Raw genomic sequence first — 18,623 nt, forward strand, 5'->3', positions numbered from 1 at the left:
GAATAATAAAAAGAAGTAAAATTTTAAAAAGAAACAGTGTGCATGTAGACCAATTTGGGCGATGGACTATGCTGGACAGTGTACTGGCGTCCACACACAAGGATCAGATCTGGTATCATCAGATGAAGTTTCTTTGAGAATCTCCCCCACTGAATTGCTGGACTCAGAACTCCAACCATGGAGGAATGCAGGTTCCATGGTCTGAACGTGGAATGCATGTGTCAGAGCTGGGCTTGCTCTATGGCTTAGATGGAGCAGAGGACACCATATACAAATGTACATGGAGGACGTGGCAGTACACTGGAGCATGCAGAGGACACTTAGCATCATAACAAAGAATGGGGCACAGAACAAATCAATCAAGTACCCCAGCCAAGAGTTGGGAATGAACACCAGGGCAAATGGACTATGTCAGCCAGTGGAGTCTGGAGAGATGTCATCGTGATTGGAGTGGCAAGATCGGCAGCAATACAGAATTGTTAAACTAACAGTTCAGCAGGACCCTCGGAGCATGCCCCACATTGGGAACCCTGGGATACTCAGGAGGCTGGGTGCAGTTTCTCCCCTTATCACTCCCCTCCCCCCAGATACAGGAAGGAAAAAAAGAGTGTTGAAACAACGGTCTCATCCTCTTTCCTAAAGCCCCTCACCCTTTGTACCCTAATCAAATATGTAAAAAGTATCAAAACTAAAATTTATACAATTTAAAAATCTTAAAAAGAAAAAAAAAATCCAACCAAGATTATTATAACCAGTGAAGCTATCCTTTAAAAATTAAGAAGGGTCCGGCACAGTAGCCTAGTGGCTTAAGTCCTCATATTGCATGTGCCAGGATTGCATATGGGCACCAGTTTGTGTCTGGCTATTCTACTTCCAATTCACCTCCCGGCCTTTGGCCTAGGAAGGTAGTAGAGGAAGGCCTAAAGCCTTGGGATCTTCCCTCATTGGAGACTTGGAAGAAGCTCCTGACTCCTGGCTTCGGCTCAGCCCAGCTCTAGCCACTGCATCTACTTGGGGAGTGAAATAGCATACGAAACATCTTTCTCTCTGAACCTCCTTTTCTCTGTATATCTGCCTTTCTAACAAATAAATAAATAAATAAATCCTTAAAAAAAAAAAGGCAAAGGAAAGGGTCTGTAATGATTGCTCAATTGACTAATCTTCCCCCTGCACGCACCAGGATCAAATAAGGCAATATTTCATTTCCCAGCTGCTCCATTTCCTTTCTAGCTCTCCACATGTGGCCTAGGAAAGCAGTAGAGGATGGCCTGCCCAATGACTTGTGACCCTGTATCTGTGTGGGAGACCAGGAAGAGGCTCCTGGCTCCTGGCTTTGGATCAGCTCAGCTCTGACCTTTGTGACCATTTTGGGAGTGAACCACCAGATGGGAGACCTTTCTCTCTCTCTTTCTCCTTCTGTCTGTAAATCTGCCTTTCCACTAAAAATAAGTAAATATTTTTTAAAATATGAAGAAATAACATATTTTCCAGATAAGCAAAAGAACACTCACTACCAGCAAACCAGCCTTAGGAGACATTTTGAAGGGTGTTCTGCACTCGAAGTATACTTGAAACACATGTCACCACAAAATTCACAGAGCAGACAGAATCACTGTCCAACCAACAAAATGACAGGTCTTATTTCTTACCAATCTATATGAATCCTTGGATCAAAATGGACTAAATTCATCAACCAAAATACTAAGGTCAGCAGAATACAAGAAAAAAACTGCCCCACCACATACAAAAAACTAATTTCACAAAGATACAGACTCAAAGTAAAGGGCTGGAAAAAGATTTAACAGGAAAATGAAAACCTGGTATCAGATAAAAGAGACTTTAAATCAAAATGTAAAACAAGAGACAAAGGACATTCCATTTTGATAAAAAGATTAAATTCAGCAAGAAGACAAATCAATCATAAATATGTATGTATCCAAAACATGACCACCCAGATATATACAGCAAATATTAGAACAACAGGGTAAGACAGGCTCAAATACTACAATGTGAGTGACTTCATTACAAAAACTAAGAACAGATCACGCAGACTGAAAATCAAAAGAGATACACTGGAATTGGAGTATATTATGGGGCAAACAGACCTAACACACATTTACAGAGTATTTCATGCAATAACTACAGGATACACATGGAATATTTTCTAAGATAGACACATACTAGGCAACAAAAAATGTTTAAAGGATGTAAATCATACCATGTATCTTCCCAGATCATGAGGAAATAAAGCTAGAAGTCAACAGCAAGAACAGAACACTCGTAAATATTTGGAAATTAACCAACATGTTACCCTAGTTGTAGGCAACTGCCTACGTTGCATTGTATTACCAGTGCCAAGTAGGCCAAAAGTTACAGTGCTGGGAAAAAAGCATCTAATAGCTAGTGGGCATCCTGGGCCTGGTCAATGCCAATTTTGTGTTAACTACACCAGTGTGCCAGCATAGTTGCCTATTCTATTATTATTTTTTAAAGATATGTGGGGGGGGTGGGGGATGCCTGCATGCCAGTAGACAGGGTCGGGCACACATGAGTGCAAGTATGCATGGGCCCTGGATAGACAGGAAGGGCCAAGGCTAGCATGGCACGCCGCGAGAGGAGCAGGCTTGGGGATCTGTGTGCTAGTGGCCACGGGGAGCTGTGGATTGCTCAGGGAAGCAGGTCTGGAGAGGGGTGGGAGGGAGGACTGCTGAGGGAGAATGTGACAGGTGAGGAGTGACTTCTGGGGGACTTCACCAACCACGCTACTACACTTGCAGGTAAATGAAGAGCTGAGACCAGGGGGTTTAGAGAGAGAAACCGGAGGACCTTTTGAAGCCAAATCCATATACCCATCCAAGTAGGAGACCTGATGGATTGTTGGTATCAACCACAGAGAACAAGAGTCAGGGACGGGCATTGGTCAGGCTGTGTAGGACTGTTTCACTTGTTGGCAAGTTTATATGCGTTGGCTCTGGGGGGACAGATGCAGCAGGGCCAGGCCAAACTATAGCACATTGTCATGCACAAGAGCCAGGGTGAGGTGCAGGTGCTGCCAAGCTAGGCTATGCTGTTACACCTATTGGTTTGCATGCAAGCTAGGGATGGGGGCAAGTAGGGCAGGTCAGGCTGCAGTATCTGACGGCAGAGGCCAAGCCAGGTGATGGGTTATGCCAGGCTGGGTTGAAACAACCACTGGCACATCAAGAACTGAGGCACATCAAGGCAGGCCTGATTGGGGAGAGAAGGGAATGCCCAGGCTGGCTGCAATTCCCACTGGTGAGCATGAGAGCTGGAATGGGGGCAGTTAACGTACCCTCAGCATGGGTGTGGATTAGGTCTGGGTATAACAGATTGGATGAGGTTCCAGCACCTGCTAGTGCTCGCAGAGCCAGAGTAGGTGTAGGACAGGCAGGGGTAGGTCTCGGCAAGCATTGAACCATGCAAGAGCTGGGTCTGGGGGTGAACCAGGTAGGGCTGCACTGTGGCACCCAACAATAAGAGCTGGAGTTAGTGTGGGCTGGTGGGACAAGGCTGCTGTACCTGACACAACAGGACGTGAGCCAATAACCCACTAGAGTGCACAAGATCTGCTACCCAAAGGTGAACTGATAGAGGAGCTTGGAGAATTCTGTCAGGATGCAGTCCCTTCATGTGAGTTCAAGAACCAAGGCTGGGAGCAGCCCAGACCAGGTCAGGTTACAGTACCTGCTGGCATATGTGTGGCTCAGGTCTAGGGGCAGACCAGGGGCAGGTCAGGCTGAGGCAGTTCATAGCACCCATTGGCAGATCCAAGAACCAGGATGAAATGCTGTACAGCGAAGGTGGGGCCACAACATCAGCCAGTTCACATTAGGGCTGGGTCTGGTTGGAGTAAGCTAGACTGCAACATGATCAGCATGAGTGGGAAACAGGGGCAGGTTGGGCCAAACAAGGCTACAGCACGCACTGGCGAAGGCTGAGGTTGGGTGAGCCATGCCAATCTGGACCACAGCTCCCACTAGCACACATAAGACCTAGGATGGGGGACTGTGGGGGTTTCCCTGCTGAACACTGTTCCCACTGGTGAACATGAGAGCTGCGTCTTGGGGCAGACCAGACTGGGCAGCACTAAAAAGCCCACTGGCCTGTCTGTTAGCTGGTTTAGGGAGAGAGCCAGCTTGGACTAAGCCAACACATCCAATGGCACATGTATGAGCCAGAGCAGTGCAGGTTGGTTGAGTTTTGACACAGAATCGGCTAGCAGGCACTGGGACTGGGGACAAATCTTATCAGAATACAAAATCACCTGGAAAGTACATGATCCAGGGCTGGGAGTGGGCCTATTAGGGAAACTGGGGGCACCTCTCTGAAGGGTTGTAGTTCTGAATGGTGAGCATGAGAAGCAGGCCTGTTCCCAGCCCTGATCAGACAAGCAGTGGCACCTGCCATTATGAGCATGGACTGGACAGTGGGGTCAGCCGGGCTGAACCAGGTTCTCAATGCACATATATGTTTACAAGAACCAAATGGGATGCGGGATGTAGTGGACCAGTCTGCTACATACACTGGCATATATAGGAACTGGGGCTGGGAGCAGGCCTTGTGGAGGTTTTGGGGGGTTGCTCTGACTGGGCTACAGTTCCTGTCGGTGTGCATGAGAGCCGAGTGTGTGGTGGGCAAGATTAGGCTGGGCTGCAGCATTCATTGGTTTGTGTATCAGATGGGGCTAGGGACAGAAATGACCAGACAACTACAACCACCAGTGTGCGTATAGGCTGATGAACTAAGCCAGACCGCACACTAGCTGACACACACATAAAAGTCAGGTTGGGATCACCTGTGGAAAGGTTTCTTTGGGGACACTCACAACTGGATCTCAGCAATCAGAATTCCAACCACAGGGAAAAGTACAGAACTGTGCTTGTGTCAGAACTGGGTCTCCACAGCGGCCCCATGGAGGACATTGTAACCAGTTCACTGAGGCCTGCAGAGGACATCTGGTAACATGGAAGGCTAAAGTACCGGAAAACCCTGAGGAAATGGATAAATTTTGGATTCATATAACCTACCAGGATTAGATCAAAAAGACACAGATAACTTAGAGAGACCCAAAATACGCAATGTGGTTGAAGCAGTAATCAAAAATCTTGCATTTGGGAAGTCTGAAACCTGATGGTTTTACTACTAAATTTTACAAAACATTTAAGGAAGAAGTAATTCCAATACTCTTCAAATTATTTCAAAATATTGAACAGGATGGAACTCCAAACGCTATGAGGCCAGCATTTCTTTGATAACAAAACCAAAGACATGACACAAAAAGAAAACTGTAGACTCATATATAATTAATAAATACAGATGTGGATTCTTAACATGATAGTAGTGAGTCAAATCCAAAACCACATCAAAAAGAACATACATCATAATCAAGCAGGATTTATCCCAGAGAAGCAAGGATGGTTCAACATTCACAATCAATAAATATTATAAATCAAATCATTAGAATAAAAAACACTAACCATATGATCATCTCAACAGATGCAGATAAAGCAGTTGATAAGATTCAACACCATTTTACGACAGATATCACAAGTTAGGTATAAAAGGAACATTCCTCAAAATTATAAAGGCCACATATCACAAACCACTAAGCAATATCATGTTGAATGTTGAAAGATGAAAGCATTTTTCTCAGATCTGGAACAAGGCAAGGATTTCTACTTTCACCACTTTTCTTCAACTTAGCATTGGAAATTTTAGTGTAAACAACTGGGGGGAGAAAACAAAGCGATTCAAAATTGGAAAAGGAAGTCAAATTATTCAAGTTTGATGACATGATGCTGCACATGGGAAAACCTAAACACTCAACTAAAAACGTTGTAAGAATTGAAAAATGAGAGCTAGTACAAAAGTTCAATTGGCTAATCCTCTCCCTGGAAGAGACAGCATCCAATATGGGTGCTGGCTTTTCTGTTTCCCATCAAGCGGCCTGCATATGGCCTGAGAAAGCAGTTGAGGATGGCCCAAAGTTTTGGGACCTTGCACCCGCGTGGGAGGTCCATATGAAGCTCCTGGCTTCCAACTGGCTCAGCTCTAGCCATTGCAGCAATTTGGGGAGTGAACCAGTGGATGGAAGATTTTTCTTTCTGTCCTTCTTTCTCTCTGTGAAATCTGACTTTCCAATAAAAATAAATCTTAAAAAAAAAAAAACTGATAAATTAATTCAAAATGAAATGCAGCCCTTTGTAGCTAAATGGGCCCAACTGGAAACCATTATGCTAAGGGAAATGAGCCAATCCCAAAAGGTTAGATAACACATGTTTGCCTTAATTTAACATGAAAGGATGTCAATCCGGAAAACAGTACCTGTAAACTGTAATATTACTTCAACCCCACACAGCCTGTATCTCATGCAATAAGATATTATGATGTAACCAATGAACCAACAATCAGTCTGAGTCAGACTGCTTATGATCTACATCAAAAAACTGTAAAACCTAATATACTTTCAAAACTCTGTGCTACTCGGAAATGGGGCGGGAAAGCAGAAAAATTGCCATCTCCTTAGAATGTGTGAGAAAGACGTGAAGTATAACCTATCAGGAAAATAACAGATAACTTATAGACAACAGATTCAAATCAGCATTAGACAATAATAAAACTACAAAGACATACAGGGGGAATCAAGAGTGACCCTAACAACCTCTTAACAGGAGGTCATATGCACAGAGTGAGGGGGACCCCAGAGTGGGGCAGGTGGACAGGAGCAGGCTTGTATCCCAACCCTGGAGACTCCTGTATTCTCACCAAGGACTATCAGTATGGACACCAAGGACTACATCCCAACTGCCAAAGAGACCACCGGGAACTGGAGTGCCTTCAGAGATCGAGAACTCTGAGGTCATCCACCCCCTTTTGCATCTACCACATGGGATGGAAGAAGCCCAAATCCTTCCTCGCAGGATCCAAGGTCATTGGAACAACAGCCAGGAACCCTGAGCGGTTCGCAGAAACAGAACAGTAAATTTCCTTCTGGACTAGGGAGAGGAGCTTTCTCTGGTTCTTGCTTAGTTCCAACTTTGGATCCCCACCCTCTCTTGCAATGACCATCAGGGTCACTCCAGAGCCCAGCCCCAAACACACACACACACACACACACACACACACTCTCTCATACACACAAATTAGAATAGATAGGCAGAAAACAACAAGGAAAACTTAGAAACAGACAGGAAATGGTCAGCATGGACTTACACATTCCTTACTAGGTAGGACACAACGATTAATTACTGCTCACTAAGGTATTGAAGATTTCTCTGCACACCCCTCCTAAAACTGTTCTGCACCTCAATTGTTGACATATGCCTTGTCAGAGTTATAACCCAGTTTAGACTATCCTAAAATCTGCCAAGTTCAGCAAAATTATGCTTCAAAACTACAAACTGCTAAATACTAAAATGAAAATATACATGAGACAGCTGAATAGTACCCTATAGCCATTTTAAGGTGTATAGCAGCCGGTTCTGTGTATAAACTAAAATTGAAATGCCAATGAAGTAGTCACAAGATGTGGTTAAGAACTTGCATTTTTTTTAACATACTGGTTACTCAATACCATGTCAATTAATTCCATAATGTTGTAAATTGTCATTGATGTTATGTTGTGGCTTTAAATTGATCGGGATGATATTCTGCTAGCTCTACCTTCAGACCAGAGATGGTCCCCCCAAGAAACTGTTGAATTTACTTGGACAATAAGAAGCTGGACTCTATGCTTGGTATACTCTTGCAATGAAAGAATCTTGACTGAATTTGAAATGTAATACAGCAATAAGGTGGAGGAATCCACCATCGGGGGAGGGTAAGGGGAGGGGCTGGAGGATTCCCAGAGCCTATGAAACTGTGTCACATAATGCAATGTAATTAATCATATATATATGTGTGTTATATACATACATATATATGTGTGTGTTATAAAAAAACTTGATAAACCAATGCAGTAAAATTATAGGTTACAAAATAAACATACAAAAACCAGCATTTTGATGTTATTGATGAATTCACAAAAAAAGAAATACCATTCACAATAGCACATACACACACAAAATCAAATATTTATAAATCAATTTAATCAAAGAAGTCAAAGATACCTACAATGAAAATTATCAAACACTGATAAAAGAAATAATCAGGGATTTAAAAATCATTAGGGATCAAAAAAATTGGAAAGATACTCCTTTCTCATGGATTGGAAGAATCAGCATCATTAAAATGTCTATATTACCCAAAGAAATCTATACAGACTCAATGCAATCCCTATCAAAGCACCAATGGTACACTCTACAGAATTAGAAAAAGCAATCCTGAGATTCATATAAAGTCACAAAAGATACAGAATAGACAACATGACCCTGAAAAAGAAAAACCAAGTTGAAAGCATCAAAATACCTAATTTCAAAACATATCACAAAGCTACAGTAGTTAAAACAGTATAGTACTGGCATAATAACCACCACACAGATCAATGAAACAAGACAGCCCCCAAATTAACCTTATGTACACATTGCCAACTGATTTTCAACAAAGGACTCAGACCTTACAGTGGCTTAAGAACAATCTCTTCAACATATCATTCTGACAAAACTGAATGCATATACATAGAAGAATTAAATTAGATCCATACTGCTCATCATACACAGAAATCAACTCAGGATGGACCAAAGACCTAAATTTAAGACTTGTTACTGAGATGCTGCTAGGAGGTAATGTAGGGGAAACACTCCAAAACCTTAGCATAGGAGTTGTCTTGGATAAGACCCCCAAAGCATAGGCAAAAAAAACCAAAACTAAACAAATGGGACTATATCAAATGCAGAAGCTTTTTTTAACAGCAAAGGAAACTATCCATGGAGTGAAGAGATGTTCAAAGAAAGGGAAGAAGAATTCACAAACTACCTCTCTGGCAAGGGATTAATACTCCAAATATGTCAACAAGTGAAAAAACCTCAACAACAAAAATTAACAAATCCAGCTGAAAAAGTGTGTGAGGGACTTTGATGGTTCTCATAAGAAAAAATACAAATATTTTTTAAATGCTCAACATCATTAACCACGATGAAAATGCAAATCAAAACTCACCCCTGTCAGAATGACTAAAATTCAAAACACAGCACATAAACAAATGCTAACAAGGATATATAGAAAAAAGAACACATAAGCACCATTGGTGGAAACATGAATTGGTATAGCCACTGTGGAAAACAGGTTGGAGAGTTCTTAAAAACTAGAAATACACTTGTCATAAATCCAGCAACCCCCAAACAGAGCATGTACAGCAGCACTATTCACAAGAGATTAATTTGAAATTGACCAAGTCCTCCATCACCAGATGAATAGAGGAAGAAAATGTGGCATACATAGGGTTCGGTGGCGTGGCCTAGCAGCTAAAGTCCTCACCTCAAATGTGCCGGGATCCCATATGGTCACCAGTTCCAATCCCAGCAGCTCCACTTCCCATCTAGCTCCCTGCTTGGTGGCCTGGGAAAGCAGTCAAGGATGGCGCGATGCTTTGGGATCCTGCACCCATATGGGAGACCTGGAGGAGGTTCCTGGCTCCTGGCTCTTGGCTCCAGATCGGCACAACACCAGCCCTTGCTGGCCACTTGGGGAGTGAATCATCAGACAGAAGATCTTCCTCTCTATCTCTCCTGCTCTCTATATATCTGACTTTGTAATAAAAATAAATAAATCTTATTTTAAAATGTGGCATATAAACAGCGGACTGTTACTCAGTTATACAAAAGAAAGAAATTCCACCACTTGTCATAAAATGGATTCAACTGGAGGACAACATATTGAGTGAAATATGTCAGACCCAAAAAGACAAATACTGCATGTTTTCCACTATATGTGGGAGATAAATTTTAAATAATAAAGGAAAAGTGCATCAGTATCATTGCAAATATATATTTGTAAATTAGGTTTGTTTCACACCTTCGCCAAACCAATGGTTAAGAATGTTATACTACCATAGTTTTAATATATGATTAGTTTAAATTTACTGTATATGGGTACACTGTCACTCTTTTATTCAATTATTCTTTATAGTCACTTTATTCCCACTAAACTAAGGTCTTTTTGCATTCTGCTTGTTAAAACTTCTTTGGCTAACTATTAAGCTTTTTACTGTAATGTAAAACTAAAATATATTATCTTAAAAGTTAAAAAAATAGAAGAAAAAGTGAGGGAGGGAAGTAGGGAGGAAATAGGGAAAGAGGAAGGAAGTGAGGAGGGGAGTCTCATTGTGTTCTCAGAATTATATGTCCAAATTACACTGGACCTATTAAATGTTAATTAAAATTTTCAAACGAAATTTTTTAAATGAACCATGGGCCTTCTAACCTTGTTTCTAGCCCTCAACAACTGTAAGAGGGCTTCTTTCTGAAATGGCCTTCTATGACTGAAGAAACTTCTTCCAAAAATGCAACTATGTTCTCATCAACAAACAGGGTATCAAACAAGAAAAAACATATTAACCACCAAGGAAGAAAAAGTAGTGAAAGTCATTGCTGGGTCCAGATATCCCATTAATTCTATGAACAGCTCAGGGAGATGACCTGGGACACTTATCTGTATGCCACCAACATCTGTGTTCAGGCATCTGCTGGAAGTGAGAGGAACTTCGTTCCAGACCACAGATTGTTCTTGCAGCCAGTTATTTATCAGCCTTCTAAAGGGCTTACTCTGCCACTTTCCTCTCCTCTGTCAAAAGGTATTGGGCTATTGTGACATCAATTATGATGCCCTTAAACATTAATACATTCCCTATTATACTGTCTACTGGTGTCTATTAAATTTTCAGCGAGTAGACAGGAGATTTCCCTTTGCCCTTGCAATTGCTTTGCAGGAGATCCTACATCTTAACAAAGTTAAGTCTTCTGATCAATAAAAACTTGATATATCTCCCCATTTATTTATCTCCTCTTTAATTATTTTCATCAAGGCATTATAGTTTGTAGTATACAAATCTATAATATATTTTGCTAACTCAGTTCCTAAATGCTTCTTATTTAAGGATGCCATTATACACGTAAATTGTTATTTCAATTCCCAACTATTTATGGCTTGCATATACAAATAAATTTTTACATAATGTTCTTATAAGATTCACTTACTCTAATAACTTTTTCTTGATTCTTTGGGTTTTTCTATATACATATTCACATTATACTAAATATAATATAGGCAGTTCTAATTTCTTCCCTCTTGACCTAAAGGCTTCTCATTTATTAAACTACCTAGAACTTCTAATACTGACCACAAATAATAAGGGTAGTCATCCTTAAAGTGTTCTGTAAAACAGGAAACATCCCATTTCTTATGTAGGTTATTCGTAAGATACTATTTAAAGAGGAAGAGAAAATTCTCTTCTAGTTTGCTGTAAATTTTAATAATGAATAGGTATTTAATTTTCTCAAACACACTTCTGCATATATTGGGATCTTTTTATTTTGCTAATATTGTGAATTACATTGAGTGGTTTTCATATATTATAATGATATTTAATTCCTAGGACAACACTCACTTGGTTATAATATACAATACTTTTTTATAAACTGTTGCATTTAGGTTACTAAGATTGCTAAGAAATTTTGTGCCTACATTAAGGGTAAGTTTTATTTATCTTTAATTTCTTGGCAAGGCTTCAGTGTTTTCATAACATATTTTTACAAAATTTACTTTCAACTTTCCTAGATCCCTTAATTCAGAGTTATTTTCCAGAAGGTAACATACAGTGTTTTTTTGTTTATTTGATTTTTTTTTTATCAACTGCTAACAAATCCCTGACATTTAACAGTCCGTATAATTTATTATTAATCTAATTATAGACAGGGTTGAACTTAATTATCGTGTTAAAACTGTATTTGTTCCATCTATTCTGTTTCTTTTTTCTTCTATTCTTGTCATCTTTTGGATTTTTAAAAAAAGATTTGTTTATTGGAAAGGGAGACAAGATTTTGGAGAGAAGGAGAAATTGAAAGATCTGCTGGTTCACTCCCAAAAATGGCAACAATGAACAGAGCTGCGCTAATCTGAAGCCAGGAGCCAGGCACCTTCTCTGGGTCTCCCACGCAGGTGCAGGGTCTCAAGGCTTTGGGCCATTCTCTACAGTTTTCCCAGGCCATAAGCAGGGAGCTGGATGAAAATAAAGCAGCTGTGACATGAAGCAGCGTCCATATGGGATCCTGCTGCTAGCTAGGTGAGGATTTAGCCATTGAACTATCATGCCAGGTTCTGGATTTTTTTTTTTAGAACTATTCAATTTACTTCCACAATTGACTTATACATTCTAGTTCTTGTTTCCTAGTGGTTGTTATAGGGATCACATCTTTAACATCACAGCCTGCTCGTAAATAATATATTAGCTCATGCATAGTGTTAAATGTATGCAACAATCAACTTACATTTCCTCCCTGTGTTCCTCAAGCTATTTTTATCTTGAGTTATATTTCTGAATTTTATATATACATATATATATACACATGTGTGGATATATACAATATATGCATATATAATGAATGTGTAATATACATTTGTATAACAAATATTATACACCAAATTATATACATGTATACGTGTATATTTTTAATTTATATCTTTCATATTTAAAATATATAATAATATATAATAAGTACATTATATTTATATATATTTTGTGGCTAGATATACGTTTAGATGATTACCTTTTAAGGTGATTAAGAAGAACAAGCATTATTTACCCTTATACTCTATTTTTATCAGTATTCTGTTTATTTATGTGTAAAACCATGTTCTCATTAGGAATTATATTTTTTCAGACTGAAATTTTTCCTTTAAACGGTTTCATGTTAAATTCTTACTTATGTATATTCATCTGAATTGAAACGAAGAGAATAGAATTTTACATCTGCAAGTTCACTCTCCACATGACCGCAGCATCAGGCCTGGGCCATCCCTGGAGCCTGGTTCTCCATCTGGGCCTCCAGCAAGGGTGTCATACACTCCACACGTCCCTGCTTCTCAGAAAGCCTTAGACAGAGGCTGTGGCCCAAGACCCCGAGACCTGAGCCAGGCACTCCAACACAGCATGTGAAAGTCCCAAGCTAGAGGCTAACTGCTGTGTCTAATCTCAACCCTAACGTTGTACTTCTTTGTCTAAGAAAGTTCTCTGTACTCAATTTATGAGAGATATCTCCTAGGTTGACAGTGTTTATTCTTTTCAATTTTCATTTTTGTTCCTCTTTCTGTTTCTCTCTCCCTTCCTCTCCCTGTAACTCTGTCCATAAAATACAAAAAAAAAATAAATCTTAAAAAAAAACAAAAAAGAAACAGAAATGTTTCTTTTTCCCCACTGGGAAGTATTTTCCTCTACAACTGAGTTTTAGAAACTTGAAGATGATGTTCCCAGATGTTCCATGTGCGTGCTGGGGACGGGGGTGGAACTTTATGCTGCTCCAGATTTTCGACGACGCTCGAATCTACACTTTGTTATCAATAATTTTACAAAATTCTAGACCACTGCCTGTAAATATTTCTTCTGCTTCAATCTTTTTTAAAGACTTTATTTATTTTTATTGGAAAAGCAGATATACAGAGAAAAGGAGAGACAGAGAGGAAGATCATCCATCTGCTGATTCACTCCCCAAGCGGCAGCAATGGCCGGAGCTGTGCCGATCCAAAGCCAGGAGCCCAGAGCCTCCTCTGGGCCTTCCATGTGGGTGCAAGGTTCCAAGGCTTTGGGCCATCCTTGACTGCCCACCCCCCACCCACCCACCCCAGGCCACAAGCAGGGAGCAGGATGGGAAGCAAGGCTGCCAGGGTTAGAACCGGCACCCATATGGGAACCCTGCATGTGCAAGACAAGGACTTTGGCCAATAGCCCACCGCACCAAGCCCATTTTCTGCTTCTATTTTTAAAATTATTTATTTAGCTTTTCTAAAAAAGTTAGAGAGAGAGAGAGACTGAGAAATCTTCTACCAGCTGCTTTATTCCCTAAATGGCCTCAACAGCCAGCTCTGAGTCAGGCATACGTTCAGGTCTCCCATGCATGTGGCAAAGGCCCAGGTACTTGGGCAATCATTCACTACTTTTCCAAGGCCATTAGCATGGAGCTGGATCAAAAGTAGAACAGCAAGAAAATGAACCAGCACCCTTACAGGGTGACTGAGAATCTTGAAAACTATTCCAGCTACTGGCCTTGAAACGCAGCAGGTAAAGCTGTTCTCTGTGATGCCAGCATCTCATCTGGGTGCTACTTCATGTCCTGGCTCCTCCAATTCCCATTCAGCTCCCTGCTAAGGATCTGGGAAAGCAGTAGGATGGCCCAAGTGTTGGGCCCCTGCAACACATGGGAGAGACCTGAATTAAGTTCCTGGCTTCAGCCAGGCTCACCACTGGCTGCTGATGCTAACAAGGGAATGAATCAGAAGATGGAAGGTTCCCCTGCCTCTCACTGTCTTTCCCCTCTACCCACTGCAACTCTAATTTCCAAATAAATATATAAATCAATTTTTTTAATTCCATATAACTCCTCGAAACAAACCACAAAGCGTACCAAATACTAAAGACGTCAATTAAGTATAGATAAAACAAGGAAGAAACAGTAGCCTCAGAAGACACTTAAACCATACCTCTAATCTCCCCAGGATTTGGGGCAACAATTATTTGAAAGAGTCTCTTCTCACCTAACACTTTCATTACGAGCTAATCACTTTGCTGCTATTTTTTCCTAACTTTCTTAATGAACCAATGAACTCCACAAATAATATTCTATTAATCCCTCTAATTCTCAGGACCTAGCACATTGCCTGGCACATGGAGTACCTTTAATGAATATGTATGAGTGTAGAAAGAATTAAGTATAACTGATAATAGTGCTGCCTGGTTCTTTCTTCTACCTTTCCGGTGTTGGCTATAACCTGCTCCCCAATTCCCTGTGTAAAAGTGGATCTACAGACTCATGCATCCCTGTCTACCTAGCTGCTAAGCAGTCTCCCTGAACTATCTAATGACACTGCTAACAGTCCGATCTGCTTGATCGGATGATAACATATTATCACGCGGATAATAACAGGGTTAGGCTGAGGTGGCTCTGGCCATGTTATTTGTTTGGATGACTGCTGGGTGGCCGATCCTGGTAGTCAGGTAAATCTCCTCTTATTGCCTAGGGGACTATTGATTCTGTATGAATCAGGTTACATTTTCTTCCCAATTGGTCATTATGTAGCTAGAGACTGACACGATTCAGTTGTGAATTTCCTTGAGTCATGATCCACAACACACACTTCCACACACAGTGATATCTATTTTTATTATTTACTTAAGTGCTGTGATCAACTTTCCACCACAACATATAAAGATTTTATTGAAAGCAGAAAATTTGTTTTCTTTGTTTCAAAATCCCTAACAAATATGCCCAGAAGACATACACAATATTCACTAAATGAGATAATGTTTTAACTGTTTGTTAAATCAACCTACATTTATACTTTATTTTCCTTTTCCTTTTCCCAATGGTGCATTTCAATTTTTTCATGTATGTCTACGGTCTAATTAGGAAAAACTTTAATGGACGTCTTGAAGAATTACACCCAATAATCTCCTTAAATCATGCTGACTGTTCAAAATTCTAAGGAAAATTAATTAAAAGATTCTCATGCAGTTTTCATGATGCAGGTAAAGATCCCCTCATACATTAATCTACTTTCATAGAATTACAAAAAAAAAAAAAAAAAAGAAAAAAGAAAAGAAAAAAGAAACTTACCCAGCTTTAGCAACACTTATGGTTTGTTGCTCCATTGCTTCATGGATACTGGTTCTGTCATGTCCTTTGAGACTATTAAATTCATCGATGCAGCAAAGGCCAGCATCGGCCAGCACTAGCGCACCTGCCTCCAAATTCCACTCCCCAGAGTCTTTCACAGCGGTTACAGTCAGACCTGAGGAAATAAGCAAGTTCCGTCAGCTTTTATTCCCAAACAATATCTAATATCTGTGAAAAAAAAATACCTTTAAAGAGAAAGGCAGAGAGTCAAGGGATTTTACCTTCAGTCTACCAAGAATAGCGGACATCAGTGCAATTATTTCATGTGTTTACTCCTAGATGGCTTTAAACATTAAGCTCTGAAAATCTAAGACACATGTCATATTAAAGAGTTATTTATTTTTATTGGAAAGCCAGGTTTACAGAGAGAAGAGGAGGCAGAGAAAAAGATCTTCCATTTACTGGTTCACTCCCCAAGTGGCCATAACAGCCAGAGCTGAACAAATCTGAAGCCAGGAGCCTCCACTGGGTATCCCACGCAGGTACAGGGTCCCAAAGCTTTGAGTTGTCCTCTACTGCCTTCCTAGGCCTCAGCAGGGAGCTGGGAGAGAAGTGGAGAAGTTGGGACACAAACTGGCACCCATATGGGATCTTGATACATGCAAGGTGAGGATTTAGCCACTAGGCTATTGTACCTGGCCCTACTAAATGTATTCTTAACATATATTATAGCAATCACATGTTATGCATTATTATGCATTTATTCAAAAAGGCTGAAAACTTGTATCTGCCCCAAAACTTGCTCACAGATATTTATAGGAACTTTATTCATAATCACCACCAGCAATCAACTTGTCTTTCAGTAGGCTAATATAATTACTTTATAATACATTACACTAAATTGTAATAGATAATAGATGCTAAAAAGAGGTGATTGGTCCATGGAAACATATGAAGCAATCTTGAAGGCATTACTAAGTAAAAGGAGTCAATTTGAAAAGACTGCATACTTTTGATTCTAACTATATTACATTCCTGAAAAGGCAGAAGTATGGAAATAACTAAATGATCAAGGTTTGTGGGAATCTGGGGCAAGGGCACCAGGCAGAGCGCAGAAGTCCTGGGGCTATGTTATAAAACACTGCAAAGGCAGATAACACCCCGGATTTGTGATGGCCCACAGAATGCATAACACCAAGAGTGAACCCAAATGCAAATTACAGACTTTAAAAATGAGGCATCAACACAGCTCATCAATCACAACAAACGTACACTCCATAGCAACTGCTTGGCTCAAGTGTCAGCTATTTTGTTTCTGGTCCAATATCCTACTAATACATAATCTGGGAAGGCAGCAGATGATGGCTCAGATACTATTTGAGTCCCTGACAACGTTGAGGGAGACCGGATGGAGTGCCAGGCTGGTGGCTTTGAGCCCCGGGTGCTGCAGGCATCTAGGGAATGAACCAGCATCTGGAAGCTCTCTCTGTGTCTGTTCATTCCTTATCCTTTGCCTTTCAAACAAATAGATACTATTCTTAAAATTAAGAATGTTTATTCATCCAAGGACAATATTAAGGAAATATGAAAGACAAGTAATAGACTGGGGTAAAATATTTGTAAATGCTCTCCCTGACAAAGAAATCGTAGAGAGAGTTGAGAAAGAATTCACAAAACTTAATCAAATAGGGCCTGGCGCGATGGCGCAGTGGTTAAGGTCCTCGCCTTGCATGCCCGGGATCCCATATGGGCGCTGGTTCTAATCCCGGCAGCCCTGCTTCCCTTCCAGCTCCCTGCCTGTGGCCCAGGAAAGCAGTTGAGGACGGCCCAAAGCTTTGGGACCCTGCACCCGCGTGGGAGACCCAGAAGAGGCTCCTGGCTTCGGATTGGCTCAGCTCCAGCCGTTATAGCTGCCTGGGGAGTGAGGCCGCTTGGGGAGTGAATCATCAGACAGAAGATCTTCCTCTCTCTCTCTCCTCTCTGGATACCTGCCTTTCCAATAAAAGTAATTAAATCTTTAAAAAAAAAAAAACTTAATCAAATAAAAATTCCAATGAACAATAAAGGCAGGGGAGATTTGAAAAGTATTTCCTCTAAAAAATTCTATTCCTGCTCCTGGAGTCAAGGCAGGCCATTACCAATATAATATTTTCTAAGTGATGTTATATGATTTTTCAAGGTTTGATCATAAAAATGCCATGCATTTCTGTGCTGTTTGCTGGGGATCCAGATCTTGAAACACAGTCATTGTTTAGAAACAACTGGCAGAGGCTGGGAGTTACAGGCCTGGGGTGGCTCCCCACCAAAGCTCCCACCAAAGTGCCAACAATGTGAACCTCCCTAGAAGAGGATGGTCCAGTTTCCAGTAGTGCTGCCACTGCTAACGCACACGCAACAGAGAAAGCCCTGCTCTAGCCGAGTCCTGAAAACAGAGTAAACCTGTTTACTCAACCATAAACCTGAAAACAGAGCAATTACTATCTTTTGTTACTCAGCACTAAATAGCATCACTGAAATCAGACAGCTGGACAACCTGAAAGAAAAAGCATGAAGAGATTTAAACAAGAATTTCACCAAAGCGAACATTGTAAACCAATGACATGTAAAGAAATGCTCAACTTCCTAAGTAATGAGGGAAATCCAAAACAAAGCCTGCACATCCTTAAGTTTGGTTAATATTTAGGCGCTGGCATTACAAGTATTAACAAGGCTGTGGAGAAAACCCAACTCTTATGCACTGTTAATGGGAGTGGTAGCCTGCACAGCACTTGGGAATTTGACAACATCCCCAAAAGTTATAGTTACATGCATCGGTACAAGGACCTGTGAACATCTAGGAAA

General features: G+C 40.7%; 1 protein-coding gene across 1 annotated transcript in view; it reads right to left on the reverse strand.

Annotated features, from left to right (window-relative positions):
- The window catches only part of MCM9 (minichromosome maintenance 9 homologous recombination repair factor), an 80,367-nt gene that overhangs the window by 18,950 nt on the left and 42,794 nt on the right, over positions 1-18,623 (reverse strand). The window contains exon 8 of the mRNA XM_040965531.1: positions 15,783-15,957. Coding sequence (XP_040821465.1) covers positions 15,783-15,957 — 175 coding nt within the window. The remainder of the gene's footprint in view (positions 1-15,782; positions 15,958-18,623) is intronic.

The sequence above is a fragment of the Ochotona curzoniae genome, unplaced genomic scaffold (assembly GCF_017591425.1).
Source record: "Ochotona curzoniae isolate NIBS_2020 unplaced genomic scaffold, NIBS_Ocur_1.0 scaffold_3890, whole genome shotgun sequence".
NCBI lineage: Eukaryota > Metazoa > Chordata > Mammalia > Lagomorpha > Ochotonidae > Ochotona > Ochotona curzoniae.